Source organism: Mytilus edulis, chromosome 10, assembly GCF_963676685.1.
Source record: "Mytilus edulis chromosome 10, xbMytEdul2.2, whole genome shotgun sequence".
NCBI classification, from domain to species: Eukaryota; Metazoa; Mollusca; class Bivalvia; order Mytilida; family Mytilidae; genus Mytilus; species Mytilus edulis.
The window spans coordinates 37,776,919-37,791,556 of NC_092353.1; the positions used below are offsets into that span (position 1 = coordinate 37,776,919).

The 14,638-nt window shown below is 31.2% G+C and overlaps 1 protein-coding gene across 1 annotated transcript; it reads left to right on the forward strand.

Moving 5' to 3' along the window:
* Nucleotides 1–838: 838 nt before the first annotated feature.
* Nucleotides 839–12,033, forward strand: LOC139491080 (uncharacterized). Its single transcript, XM_071278389.1, has 4 exons — nucleotides 839–903; nucleotides 6,236–6,469; nucleotides 6,775–6,918; nucleotides 11,788–12,033. Exons 2-4 carry the CDS (start codon nucleotides 6,256–6,258, stop codon nucleotides 11,979–11,981), a joined length of 552 nt encoding a protein of 183 aa, XP_071134490.1. The 5' UTR covers nucleotides 839–903; nucleotides 6,236–6,255; the 3' UTR covers nucleotides 11,982–12,033.
* Nucleotides 12,034–14,638: the final 2,605 nt, after the last annotated feature.

Genomic DNA, 14,638 nt, shown 5'->3' on the forward strand with positions numbered 1-14,638 from the left:
ATGTTTATACTAAGTTGTTGTCTTCTTAGTTCATTAATGTAGAAGGGTGTTTTATCCTTTAATTGCTATTATAGAAATATGAAAAAATAAGTGACAACCTTGTTACTTGACTGTTGAATTAAACATGTACTAGTTGTGTGTGTCCATGTAAGACCAACCTTAACCGGGGACCTGACCAAACCAGTGACGGATCCTGCAAGACCCATTCTCTCCGGCGTGGATTATTTTCATATTAATGAAATATGAAATTTTATTTTATTCAGATATTTTATTTCATAACTGAGAATTATATATAAATACAAGTATACGTTTTCCCTTTCTGTAACGTGTTTTGGTCCGACGGTTTATTGTGGACGTCAAACCTTACACTTTATAGATCCTTTAAATCCTTTTTTTCTTTGTAACCCTGTGTTCTCTGGTGGCCGACCCTAGCACCAGGGTGGCGGCGTTACAGTTTGGTGAAAATACCGAACTCCGAGGAAAACTCAAAACGGAAAGTCCCTAATCAAACAGCAAAATCAAACAAATGGATAACAACTGTAATGTTTCTGACTTGGGACAGGCAATATTTTAGGGTTTTCGAATTTGAGAGAAACAGAAAATAAATTAGCAAACAAACTGTTTTTATTTCTTCCGTTCGAAATGCAATATACAAAAAAATTAAACTGCGATCATTTATATTAGTTTCACCACCTGATATCAAATAAATACCCTTCAAATGAACATGTTTTAACTTATTCTGTAAAAACCTAGTTTAGTATGCTGAAAAATGAATAATTCAGATAACATGACCGTCTGCAATTTAAGCTAAACATTTCACATACAAAAAAAAGTATATAACTAGTCGACATAAAGCACGTCAATTAAATTTATCCGGATTTAGGAATAGAACTATTGATAACAGTGAGTATAGCTAGATGAATTAAAAATAAAAACGATATATAATGCAGTTCTTCTGTTTCGCTTAAATTTGACCATTTTCACAATTCGATTTTACTCACTTTTTAGCCCAATTTAGCAATTTTGTTAAAAATTGGAGAGTGTGTAAACAAACAAAACATATCTTTCAAGTGGTCACTACTATTTACTATTTTGATTGTACCAAGTTATCAGATAATTTAAGAAAACATGATGAGTATCAGTTCACTTTATTTTCAAATTTCATCGGTTTAAATATTTTTAGTATAGGCAGTTTACTTTATTTTATTTTGGTAATTTCAACTTTTACATTTTTCTTTGATATATTTTGGTACGCTATATTCGTGTTCCTGGAAGATTGGAGACTTCCAGTATAATTACTAACTTGACGTTTAACCTGATTGCAGTCAGTTATTGTCAATCTATGATTTTTTTTTAATACGTCGCTCAAGTTTTAACTTTTAAGTTAGTGTTCTAAGACTTTAATTCTGTGTCACTTTAACCCTTTATGGAACAATTGCATAAATTGAATTACCATGTAGTTGCCGATGATGTCAGAAGATGAAGGGATGAGTTGACTGGTCATAACCTTTATCAGCCCACTGAATGTTCTAACATGTGTTTATGAAACTGACAACATTGTGGAATATGAAAGGTGCTCAAAGTGATTTTTCTTTATTGAAAATATATATTTCTTTGGTAATCATTAAAGAAACAGATTCTTACATAGTTACTTGAATTTGGGATTTATTCGATTTTGATAGTTAAATTATCAACTTTAAAGTTCATGACAAGGCTCAACCTTTATAATTCAATAGTTTAATTTGATAAATCCGATAATTCTCTATTACCAATGTTACAAACTATATCTAAAACTTGCACTGGAAACCTCATCCAATACATATTAAAAAAAATCATGATTTGACACTTCAGATCCCGCCTATATATCTATTGTCATAAAATCAGGTATAAACACGCATCATTATCATACCATACGATAGATTTGAGTTATCCTTCATGGATTTAATGCCAATTATTTTTTCAATAGACTACGCGGATGAACGCATTGTACAGTCGTTCTAAAGTTATTGTGACAAGTCTTGCTAGTAGTCGTATAGAAAGACTACAACCATAACCACTGGCACCCATCGTCATTAAAGATTGTAAGGTTGAAGAGCATAAAAAATGTAAAAGACTTATATTATCTTTGTAAATAAACTCATCATAGTAACCAGGATTTAAATTTTGTATTGTAATTTATTTTCCAAGTATATTAAAACGTAGAATAGTCTTGTTAGAAACCAATACTTTTAATATTCATGTAGGTCATTATTCCATTCGAATGTATTCATTTATCAGTTATGAATGCATTATGTATGTATTTATCAGTTTTTAACATGTCAGTGTGCTGATAAGTACCCGTTTGAATTTTTTAAATGTCATTTTAAAAAGTCGCGGTTCAAACTATTATAAATTTGTTTATGCACATGTTTTCTCTTGTTGTTATACAAACAGCTAACACTAGCTTATAAAAAATGGACGGCTTCTTTGGCTTTTAATAGTGTAGCTTGTACTATCTCATTGGAATTATTGATTCTCTAAGGTCCATAACGGGTTTTACATCCCGTCAATTCGGTACTTTTGGTAATTTTATCTATAGTAAAGTGCAAAATTTTAATTTACATAAAGGTACTGCAAGGTGTTCAAGTGTATTGCAAGTAATTTATGTTTACAGCAGTCAGTTGTTAATGGAATAATTAAACAAAACGGGCAATGCTGTGGAACATGATGCATTACTGAACGAACTTGTAAAAAATAGATTAACTAGCTAAAAATAAATTCAGAAAATAATTCATGGAAGCTATAGATTTGCTTGACAACCCTCAGGAAAAAACTCAAATTTCACGGTGTTATTGTCCAACAAATCTATGGCTTTTATGTATTGTTTCGATTCTAATAGGAGAAAATTCGGTAATTTAAAAACTGAATCGAAGGTAAAATTGTTGTATATATGGCTGTTTTAATTTACCGCTGTGAGATAAAAGCTACCAATTTCAAATAAGTATAAGTCTTACTTGAGTTATTTCTTAAAAAAACAAATAGATACCATGTGTTCAATTCTCATAACTCGTAACCCAACATTATATTTTTTTTGCCTACTATTTACTGAAAAATCCAGAGTTGATAGTAACTAAGGAGTGAGCCGCAATGTTCACTTGGTGAAATCCACAAATGTGCGAATAATACAATAGAACAAAATAATGAAACAACAATTTCCAAATAAACTGTATTCATCCAAACTTAGGACGTATACGTAACGGAAAAATTTCCAGCTTCCATCGAGAGAGTTTTCATTCGTATGACATTCCTATAGATGGTCGGTGGATTTCTCTGGGCACTCCGCCTTCCCCTACCAAAAAAATATTGGCCGCCACGAAATAGCCTAAATGCGGTGCTCAAAGTGGAGTTAAAACACAAAAACAAATCAATCATTCAATCATTCGTATGTTATGACATGTCGATAATGCGCCAAGATCCTTCAATGAAAGGAGTAGGGGCAATAAAGCTCTTATTTGGTCAAAAAAATACTGCACATTTTAAAATTATCATACATATTCTTAAATTACTGACAACGTCTGTATTTTTCATAGTTTTGTGAAAACAGAACATATTATGACGTAATTGTGATGTAATCAAATAAAAAATCTTTATATTTTTTTTTCATATTGCTTGAATCTATGCATTTCTAAACATTATGTGCCAATTAGTTACCAAACAACATTTTATTTTCCTTTCACTGAATTTTATCATATTTTGATTTTGAACATTTTTCAAGCTATATTGCGATTAAATATCTTTATTACAAATTAGAATAGGAATAACGGTGCTGTTGTTCTCTTTTCAACGCCATGCAGTTATTAATATCATTCACATAATGCACGTCAAAACATGATAGACAGCAATAAATATCGTATGAAAACATAGTTCACGAAAGCAAGCTCATGGTAGTGAATATTGTTAGCATTTAGGACATGTTTTCTTATTCAGTTATATTAACCTGTGTGTACATGCAATTGTATTTTTAAGGCGAGTTATACGACAACATCATTAAAGGATATATGAGCCAGTCCATGCGAAAAGGTACAAAAACGAAAAATTTACGAAATTCTAAAAAGTGTGCATAATTATTGGTAGTAGGCTTGTGATTTATAAAACACATTTACTTTTCCTCATATCATTAAGCTGAGAGCTACACGCACCTGTAAGTGTTGAGACCTTCCCTCCCTCAGTTTTATCAAGATTTTAAATGAATTATTTCATATATTTCAATCATTTTCAAAGTACAGTTTAAATGGCTTGATTTACCAATTGATAATGTTAACCCCGGTAACAGTGGGGATAATACTCTCGCTTACGATGCTGATATCATTGCAATCTAACTGGGCAACGGTTCGAATCCCATGCAATTAAGGTTGATATATATAATATTTAATAACTTGATATAATATTTAATAACTTAACTTAACTTAACTTAAATTAAGGTTGATTTATATAATATTTAATAAATTAATATAATATTTAATAAATTAATATAATATTTAATAAATTAATATAATATTTAATAACTTAACTTAACTTAACGTTCATTTTCTAAAACACAAGATGTCATAGTTTTTGTATTTTTCCTCATGTTTTAATGTTGTCTTACTTTCTTTAAATTATTGACTTTTGTCTCTGTAGTGTCGTAAATTTTTAAGTTTCTGGTCGGTATAGCATTAGTTCGGGGAACAACTGATTTTACACTTGCTCAAATACCAAAAATTCAGATATTTCTACGTCTTTTTTCTGTTTTAATTGACAATATCGGCATAGAATTGACAATCTTATGAATGTTTACATTACTGTATTCTTTTTTGGATAAAATCGTTTTTCAAAAATACTATAACAAACTTTGATAACGTGTCCTGTAAAGTTTATCAAAAGGACTTTTTGTACCTTTTCGCATGGACTGGCTCATATAATTTCATTTCATGATAAGACCAAAATACTTTTGTGTGAATAATTTCTATACTGATTAAAAAAATTACCCAAAACATTAATTTCGTATTTAAACTGTGAATAAGCGAATGGCTATCACTTTACTAAATATGAAAGAAACACAATGACCTCACAACAACATTGTAATCATGTTTCAACACATAAACAACCTTGGTTTGATTGATTATTAACACAAGAGTCTTTACGGCCCCAAAATAAATGTGAATAAACTCATCATAGATAGCAGGACTTAATTTTGTATATACGCCAGACGCGCGTTTCGTCTACAAAAGACTCATCAGTGACGCTCGAATCCCAAAAAGTTAAAAAGGCCAAATAAAGTGAAGAGCACTATTTATACTAACCATGTTTTCCTTATGCATGACAAAATATGTTAAACATATTTCAAAAATCTTGCGAGGAATGTGAAAAAGATACTTCATTGAATTTCTGCAGTTGTAATCATACATTCACAATCTTTTACTATGTCAATTTGACCCATACAAGTTATATTGGTTAATAGATCGATTGGTATTTAATGCCATTTTTAATACTATTGGTCATAGCGTGGTTTTCGGTCTTACAGAAATACAGAAAGGAGAAGATGCTTAGGCATGGAAAACTAAAAAGTTTTTTAATAATGCTCACCTACCATGTGCTTGATCGAACATCATTCATCATACCTCAAATCGCTCAGCGAAGATCGACAAAGTTTAGTTCATGTTTTAACTAATATTCTATAGCTGTATCAATTGGTAATTCATTTCTACAATAAACAAGGGATGTAAAACAAATACAGTTACATATACAAATGATTTTATATTCAGAGTTTGTCTTTTTTATTGTCTTTTCGAAGGAAAGATCAAACACCTCAAAATATTGTATCAATTTTAGGATTCATCATTTATTTCATTAACACGTTCACAATATCCATGCACAATTCTGGTCTATTTTAGGACAGTGTATCAACGTAAACGTAATAATAACTTGTTGGTTTTGTACATTTGCTCTGCCATGCATAATCGCTTAAAATCCATGTCGTACTGGCTCTGTTGGAAAGTTGTGTCATTTGCAATCAAACAATTTCTACTACATGTAATTTAAAACTTATTCACTTTCTCGTGTATATTGCAACCAGATGCTTATTTAAGCCCAGTCCAAAACAAGTTAAACATGTCTTAATTAATTTCTTATCATTGTCTATGAAGTCATATCGTTGAAATGTACATCTTTAATTTTTGAAAGTACAAATTCGTATTTTATTTTATTAATTTTTCAGACTTGTTATTTCGGATAAAGATGGCTATAGAAATATCTAAGATTTTGTTGATCAGCTTTATACTGATCCTAGTAGCATTTCTCTTTGATCTTATTGGATTTGCCACACCAAACTATATCACGGTTGATGCTACGGTGATTAAAGTCAATGCGCATGCTGGATTATGGAAAATTTGTACCACTACCCTTGGTGTTAAATCATGTGCGGATATATCAGGAACCGTGGAAGATAAAGGTATAGTATGAATAATTAATTACTAAATAATACAATGCACGACTGTTATAGTAAAATATATAGATGGAGGGTTATAACAACGTTGACTGGCTATACAGTCCTTGCACGGTCGGCTAATAGTAAAATGTTATAATGTAAATACTTATATATCCGTTTTTATCAACTGGTAAACCATATACGCCGAAATGTCGTTATTGTAAAGCCGATTGTTTTTTATATGCAATCTGCACCCTCAAATTTTGATGCAACCTTTGTTATTCCATATTCTAGCATCTAAGGTTAACGTTGTTATTTTTCTTCTATAGATTGGTTTAGAGCATGTAGAGTTATGAGTATCTTCGGATTAATTTCCCTTCTGGCTGCAGCTGTTTTGACTGGATTGAAGTTGTTCCTTCTCCGAGAGATGAAGCCAGTATTCTTTGCTGCTATTGGAACAACATTCGCTGCTGGTGGGTATACAGTGATTTTTTAAAATGTAATATCAGTAATAATGAAAAAAAATATTGTCGGTTTTAACCAGGTTTAATGCTTAGGTCACACATTCACGGATCACCTCGCCGGATCCGCTACGGAGTAAATCTCACGGATGATCAAGGTAATAGAGTTTCCGTAGTCTTATACGGATCTTATACGGATGCACAACGGTATGACGACGGGTTTTGACGTTACATCCACGGATAATGAAGGGCGGGGTTCATTTTGGCGACATGAGTGATACGGGTTCTTACGGTAAGCCACTGTAAAATACGGAAACGACACGGTTTAGTACGCAACGACACGTGTCATAACGTATGTACTGCGTATAAACAACGGTTTACTACGGTATAAGTTAGGGCTAGTACGAATGAAAACGGTCTGAAACAGAATAGTACGAATCGTCACATTTCCATAATTTACTTGTTATTCATCATTTCTATATGGCAGTTAATTGAGATTATTTTCGATCTTGCTAAATTAATCATTTATCTGTCTGTCTGTACTATGTAGTGTTATTCGTAATCCTTGGACCAATAACATGTAGCAGTTCTTGAAACATATGAAGGATTAACCTTTCAAAGTTATTAAATGTAGCTGAATTTTCCGCACACAATTGAGTCATGAGGGGCTCAAACTGGCCATGGATAGGGAATTCAGTCCCTAGACCACCATCTACTCGGCCTCCTGTCACCTCTTCGTCTGTCATCAAGTATCTCGACCTACCTTATCATTTTGTGTCATATCAATATCCAATTCCATTCAATTATTTGCAAGCAGCAGTTCTTCATGTTGGATAATCATTATGTATGCATTAACATCAAGACACAGAATAAGTAGCTATAGGGCCCTTTAGGCATGAAGTATTTATACAGAAGCTAGCCTTATATTAGTCTGTCGTCGTTACAGACACAATAATGTGGATTCATTATTATTAGTTTGAACCAATATTTTTGGGTTTCATGGGTAAAGGTGAACAACGAATTTTAATGATCAACGAAAATCAAATTTCTATAAAGTTGTTTCCGAACTTTGAACCTTGAAATCAAATATCCAAGAAAATTCGAGGTTTCCGAATTCCACGAAAATTGGTACCAACGAAAATAAAAGAATCCACAGTATTCCGTATTTTGTCGTGTTGTAACGTAGTAAACCGTAATAGACTCTAAGAACCCTGGCTGATACCTAGCTATCCGTATTACAACGTAATAAAAACGCCCCATTGCGTAGCACATTCGTAACAAATTGTATTGTGTCCTTACCAAAACAGTTAGAAAGCAGGCCACGGTTTGACCCCAAGTTTATCAGCAACAATAGAGTAACGTGACCGTGAAAATTCAGTGAAAAAACGGACGAGACAAACCTCATTTTTACTTACTAAATACTATTGTCGTAATTAAAATTATTGACCCAACTATTTTTGAATATACATAGTTTTTTCTCGTCAAAACTTACACATCAAATCAATTTCCTTTATTATATATTTTATCTTTAAACTTGAAGTTTGAGTGAAAATTGTCAAGTCTCCTGATCGAAAAATCTAAATATTTACGAGGAAACTTAAAATGATGGGCTGAATTTAAATTTGATAAAGCATCTCATTAAGACAAACACTCGATATGAATATCTCGGCAATATAACGTTGGATACGCAAACGTCATGTTATTTTCAATACGAAGCGGTGGTTTTTATGCCGATTTGTGCAAGTGATAATATTTCTCCTTAATATCACCAGTCAAAAATAAAAACCCAGCAAAATGCATAAAAATTAAAAAAGGAGTTTACTTTACAAAAATTAGAAAGAAAATAAACGAAACTCGATTTGCAACTATGTTATAATAATATAAAGGAGAGATACTTCCCTATTTTTCAGAGATTACTAAATGTAAAAATTAAAAGACAAAATATTAATAAAAAAAACCCAAATTAGAAATGTGGATAATGGCACCTAGATCTACATGTAAACCTAAAAACCCTAGCTATATTGAAATAAATTAGATCTGGCTGATGAAATATACTTTGTATTTTTCATAATTGTATATGGGATCATTCCTAGTAGAATTTTTTTAAACACTTCTGATAATATTGAATGCAATAAAACATATTTTATCATATTTGAATAATCTTTCTGAAAATTGATATAATAATTAGTACTGATCATTTATATTTTATATTCTATAAAGTGGGACCAAGGGTCACAATAATTTTCTTCAAATTAAGAGAGCCTTTAAACTCAAGCCTATGTTTCTTAGTCGAACAGTGAAATACTGCCTAGAAACTATCCTACAGAAAAGGGATAAGTTTTATACCAAAATTATTGACAGAAATTCTGTAAAAAACATTATACTTCAAATTATAAGTGAAAGTGACACAATTTTGAATTTCATAATCATTATTATTGTAAAATTAAACTATTAGATTAGCTTGCACAGTAGCCCTTTGTCTTATTTCTCAGGGTATTTTATAGATAATGAAAGTAAACTTTTTGGAAAAAATGGGGCTTCTTCTCTTCAGGTTGCTGTATCAGCTGCTTTACATATTTATTTAAACAAAGTATTGTATATATATTTTACCTAAATAATTGGATATTAATCTCAGAAATGGAATGAAATTGGTGGGACAAATCTTGTGCATTTTACTTTAATAATGATCAATGATGCTTAAATTTGAAAATAATTTGCCATTTGAATAAATTCAATTTTGTAAGAACACACCTCTATGACTTAACTTCTTGTTTGGGTTGATAAGCTAGTTTTTGCTCTTATTATTGTAGCTTACTTAGTAAAGAGATAATAATATAAGCAAGATTTTATTTTATAGAATATAAATATAACTAACTGACCTTCATTTCCTTTTTTCATATGTTTTTCATATGTTTTTTCCTATAGAATTGTCTTTGCAATGCATTTTCTATTGCTATTTCTTGTGCTTTTGTCCATCCATAGGCTATCAATTATTTGTCAGATTTGTCAGAATTTTCCAAGACATATAGTTTCAAACGCAATAAAGAAGATCTTTGTTTGTTGTTTCACTTTTCCAATGTGTAAATTTTTACTGTGTACATGACCCTGACACATATTTTGTTATAAACGTTATATGACGAATGTTGAAAAAGAAACCAATGTCACCGTCAATTTGTGTTTTAGTTACTTTAAAATACAGGTATCGTATGGAATTGTGAAAATCCTCAACTTTTAATCAAAATTTCATTCATATCTTTAATAAAATCAGTATTTTAGAGCACTTTGAAACAGGTACAACGAAAAGAAGCTTAACTTCACTGTTTTGAAGTAGAAACGCAGCTAAAACCAGATACAAATTGACATGACTGGTGGTCACTTAAATTGATGTATAAAAGTAAAAAAATGATGGCTTAAAAAGTGTAGAAATTTGAAATAGGTTTCCCGGTTTCATTTAAGATTTTAACCGTTCTTTTCTGTGTTTGGATACGCAAACGTCAAGTTAGGAAAAATCGATTTATTTGGCGAACAAAAAAGATAGCTATTTTTTTTTTAGAACGGACAGGATAAAGGAATAGCAATAACAAGCTATTTTTTGTAATGTTTGTATGTCGTAAAGAAATTATATTGGTCACAAAACCTACAAATTTTAAAATTTAATTATAATGAAAGCATGACAAGTTGAAGAAAATACTTTAAACGTCAATCTTTTAGCCGATTGATTTGGCGGACTTTTTGACGTTATGGACGACTGTAGCGCCACTTAATTAATTCCCTCTGCTTTTGTTGCTGATAAAGCTTGACGACAACGGACGTTTCCAATGACTTGCTATCCAACTGAAAACGGGGTGTAACCGTAATAGTACGTAGTTCTCCGACAATAGCCGTAGCAATCATTTTGGCGTACGAATAAGTACGGATTAATACGGTTTTGATAGGGACAATAACGAATTAGTACGGTCTTATACGGTTTAGTAAGGAGTTACTACGGTCATTTGATCCGGAGTCAAATTTTGCGCATGTTTAAAAATTGTCAATGATATACAAGTACTACTACGATCTACTACGTATGATTACGAAAACAATACAGATATCTACGGACTAATACAGATTGCCACGAATGATGCCGGATAGTATCCGTAGTTAATGCGGTCTACAATCCGTGAATGTGTAACCGAGGCATAAGATAAAATTAATGCAAAATAAACATTTATTTACTGATCTCTCATAATCATAATCTAATGATGTAGATATCTGTATTGTTTTCGCATTTTAGTTTAATTCGCATTCGAAACGTTTAACGTCCTAACGTCAATTCTAATTCGAATTACAATGCACTTCAAATTCGCTTTACTGTCCAAACGACGTTAACTTTTAATTCGTATTCACAAAAGCGTATTTCTAATGCGAATTAGATAATTCGAATTAGCAAATTCGAATCAATTCGAATTAAAAAAGATTAGTTTATGAACGCGATTTGTGAATTCGATTCGCATTCGATTCGAATTCAGTTCGAATTAAATGTACGTATGAACGAGGCATAAATCAGAGGCTCCGCGTAATATTTATGTTCTTGATAAAATATGGACAATTTTGAAGTCAACTTAAATCATGATCTTCTTTATGGATGTTCATGTGGTACAAACATCAGTTATCGATCTGGGATGTATTACACAACTCCTGTTTTAATAGTGATATTCGAACAACATCTGTTTTACAGAAGCTCCATTAAAAGACTTTTAGTAACTTGCATCAATTGAACAGCGTAACATATGTTTTTTCATGTAAGTGATGTATTTAAAAGACTTTTAAAAACAAATCTTATAAACTTAGTTATCAGTTAAATTATTGTAACACTTTTTTCTTATTCTTGCTACATTTCAGCTTTCTTTATTCTTGTGGCTAATTCACTCTATGCAGCCAATCGCGACGATGTATCTGTACCAGGATTTACCCCGAACTATGGTTTTTCATATGGATTAACTCTAACTGCGATGTGTATTGCTGTTGTTGCTGGAATCATCATGATCGTTGATTTGTTTATGGGAACAAGTCTTTCAAAGGTCCAAAGTAATTGATTTCAATTGAACTTTTTAAAATATAAAACATATGAATAAATGTTGATAACAATTTTGTTTTATTTCGTTTTATTTTAATTTTTAAAATACTATATCATATTCAATGTATATTGTATGAACCTATATCAGTACTTATTTGTTGCATTTTCACAAGAAACATTCAAGAGAAAAAACTAGTGGAACAGATACTGCACACTCTTACTTTGCACTTGATATTTAAAAAAATAGTAAAATCATAACAAAACTGAACTCCGCGGAAAGTCAAAAAGAAAAAGTCCCTAATCAAATGTCAATATCAAAAGATCAAACATATCAAAAGAATCGATTACAACTGTCATGTAACTGGCTTGGGACATGCATTTTCTTATGTAGAAAACGTTGGATTAAACCTAGTTTTATATCTAACAAAACCTCTCACTAAGAGTAAGATAGTTGTATCTGATTCCTGGTCAGGTTCGTGTGTAGTGTGTTTTTATTATTCAGTGGTAATTTGTTTATTTCTTAAACTCATCAAGTTCGTTGTCTATTTGATATTTCTTATTTATTTATCTTCAATGTGTTTTCATATGTTTGCAATATCAAGAATTGGCAAATTGCAATAAGGTAGCGTGAACATAAAAAGCAAAACAATGTTTCTTCTTTCGGAGACTGTTTGCTTTTACTTTGACATCTGATTGATGTAACTATTAAACGAAAAAAGTTCTTTAACAGTACTCCTTAATACATACTGATAACGCAAGAATATGAATAAATAATAAACTAACCAAGTATTCACTGCATGCACAGACTGATTTATTGCCGGTCAAAGTACCATTTACAAATTAACCAAAAAGAAATCCGTAAAAAATGCAGAAAAAGATTGGATTCACATTTGAGAATGTGTTTTACTCTTGTATAATTCCTTTTAGTACTACAGCTCTGGTGTTTGGTATTATGATACTTGTATTATGATTATCGCAGAGTGCGTTATTTCTGTGGCTTTCAACGGTTTGCATCTACGATAGGTTTGAAAATTTGACAAGTAACAGCCTAAGCGAAGGCATGTTTGCTGAATAAGGTACGCCTATAAACCCGTCTCATTTTTATGATGACATAACACATGAAAAGAGTTTTTAGATAGAAATATAGATATCAGCTTAAAAGATTCATACCAATTATTGACAATCTTTATATACTACAAAATGAGAGGCAAAAGATAAAAGAACGACGTCTGCAGGGATTATCAATAATGCTAAAATCATTTTTTTTTTAAATATAAATCGAATATAATAAATAAAAAATCTTTCTTTTAAAATTTTAGAAAACATTTGTTTTCAGTCCATGTTCATTAATCAAATCTTACGTAACTGTATTTTTTTAAACGTGTTTATCTATCAAATATATGATATTTTATTTTGATTTAATGTTCGCAAAAGTATAAATTATTCGATAAACTTTTCCCTTTGCCGTATTTCGCACAATGTTTGATTATTTTGGGTCCTAAATGCTCTTCAACTTTACACTTGTTTGGCCTTCTAATTATTTTGACCTGAGCGTCACTGATGTAGACGAAACGCGCGTCTGGAGTATCAAATTATAGCCTTTTACCATTTGTAACTATTCGACCATATTAACTCATATAAAAATTTCTAGAATTAAAAATTAGAAATAAAAATATCAACATTTTTATTGATAGTCATAACTTTATTTGTAATCAGTGATTTATAATGTCTTTATTAACAGTGTCATTCGACGCCTCATTCTGATTGTGCCTGTACCAAATTAGACGCATTTAGTGTAGTGAATATCTTTGGTTGATGTCTGTTTTTCTTGAATTGTTTTTTCATAGACTAGGTTTTTAATTTCTTCAATGAAATTGTGTTACATGTTTCATGACAAGGCGCATTTTATAACCGACAAAACTGTATATGTTTTCTTATTGTTGGTTATCTATATTGGTAACAAACACTTTATTTGAACTTTGTTGGAAAATTGTCTCATTGGCAATCATACCACATATCTTTTTCTAATTATGCCAAATGCACATTCAAGTTTTGAATGTAATGAGAAGTATTCTGCTGTAAAAAAAAATGGCAATGAAGGTTATTGAATAATTGTTTCTTTTTAACAATTACATATTTTAAAGTTAGCAAACACATGCAGCTACATTTTTTTGTAAACGTACAGAAAAAAACCAAAAACACATGTTTGACAGATTGAACCCAATTTTGGAGGACAAAACATTAACAGCAATGTTTTGATACAGACTTTGCATGTAAATCGCATAGAGGGGGACCCAAAAATATAATGGTCATGGTTCATAAAAAGGATATTGCCTAGCTACGAACAGATTTTTCCCATAGTCCTAAACAAAAACCAATTTAAGGTGAATTACTCACTTTTAGCACCTTCTTAAATCAGATTCAATATGCGAAGGATAAGTGTTATTTGTGGATGCTGTTGCAAAATGGAATTTGAGGCAGAGCAGGGACTTAGAGGTCCTATGGTCAAACCTAGACTCTCAGTTATTAGAAGCCGCCCAACGACCTCCAGCAATTGTTAACAGCACAAGATAAAATTATGCAAGCCTGTACTAAGTATCGCAGGCTCACAGACGAGTACTTGACATTTCTGAAAAATACAAAAACATTAGACAGCCTTCAAGACATTGATACGTT

What these genes read in the sequence shown, in the direction of transcription:
- LOC139491080 (XM_071278389.1), top strand. Translation starts at nt 6,256, where the DNA reads ATGGCTATAGAAATATCTAAGATTTTGTTGATCAGCTTTATACTGATC. An exon ending in AGGAACCGTGGAAGATAAAG is followed by an intron (nt 6,470 to 6,774) that starts GTATAGTATGAA and finishes TTTCTTCTATAG; the next exon opens with ATTGGTTTAGAGCATGTAGA. An exon ending in TGGAACAACATTCGCTGCTG is followed by an intron (nt 6,919 to 11,787) that starts GTGGGTATACAG and finishes GCTACATTTCAG; the next exon opens with CTTTCTTTATTCTTGTGGCT.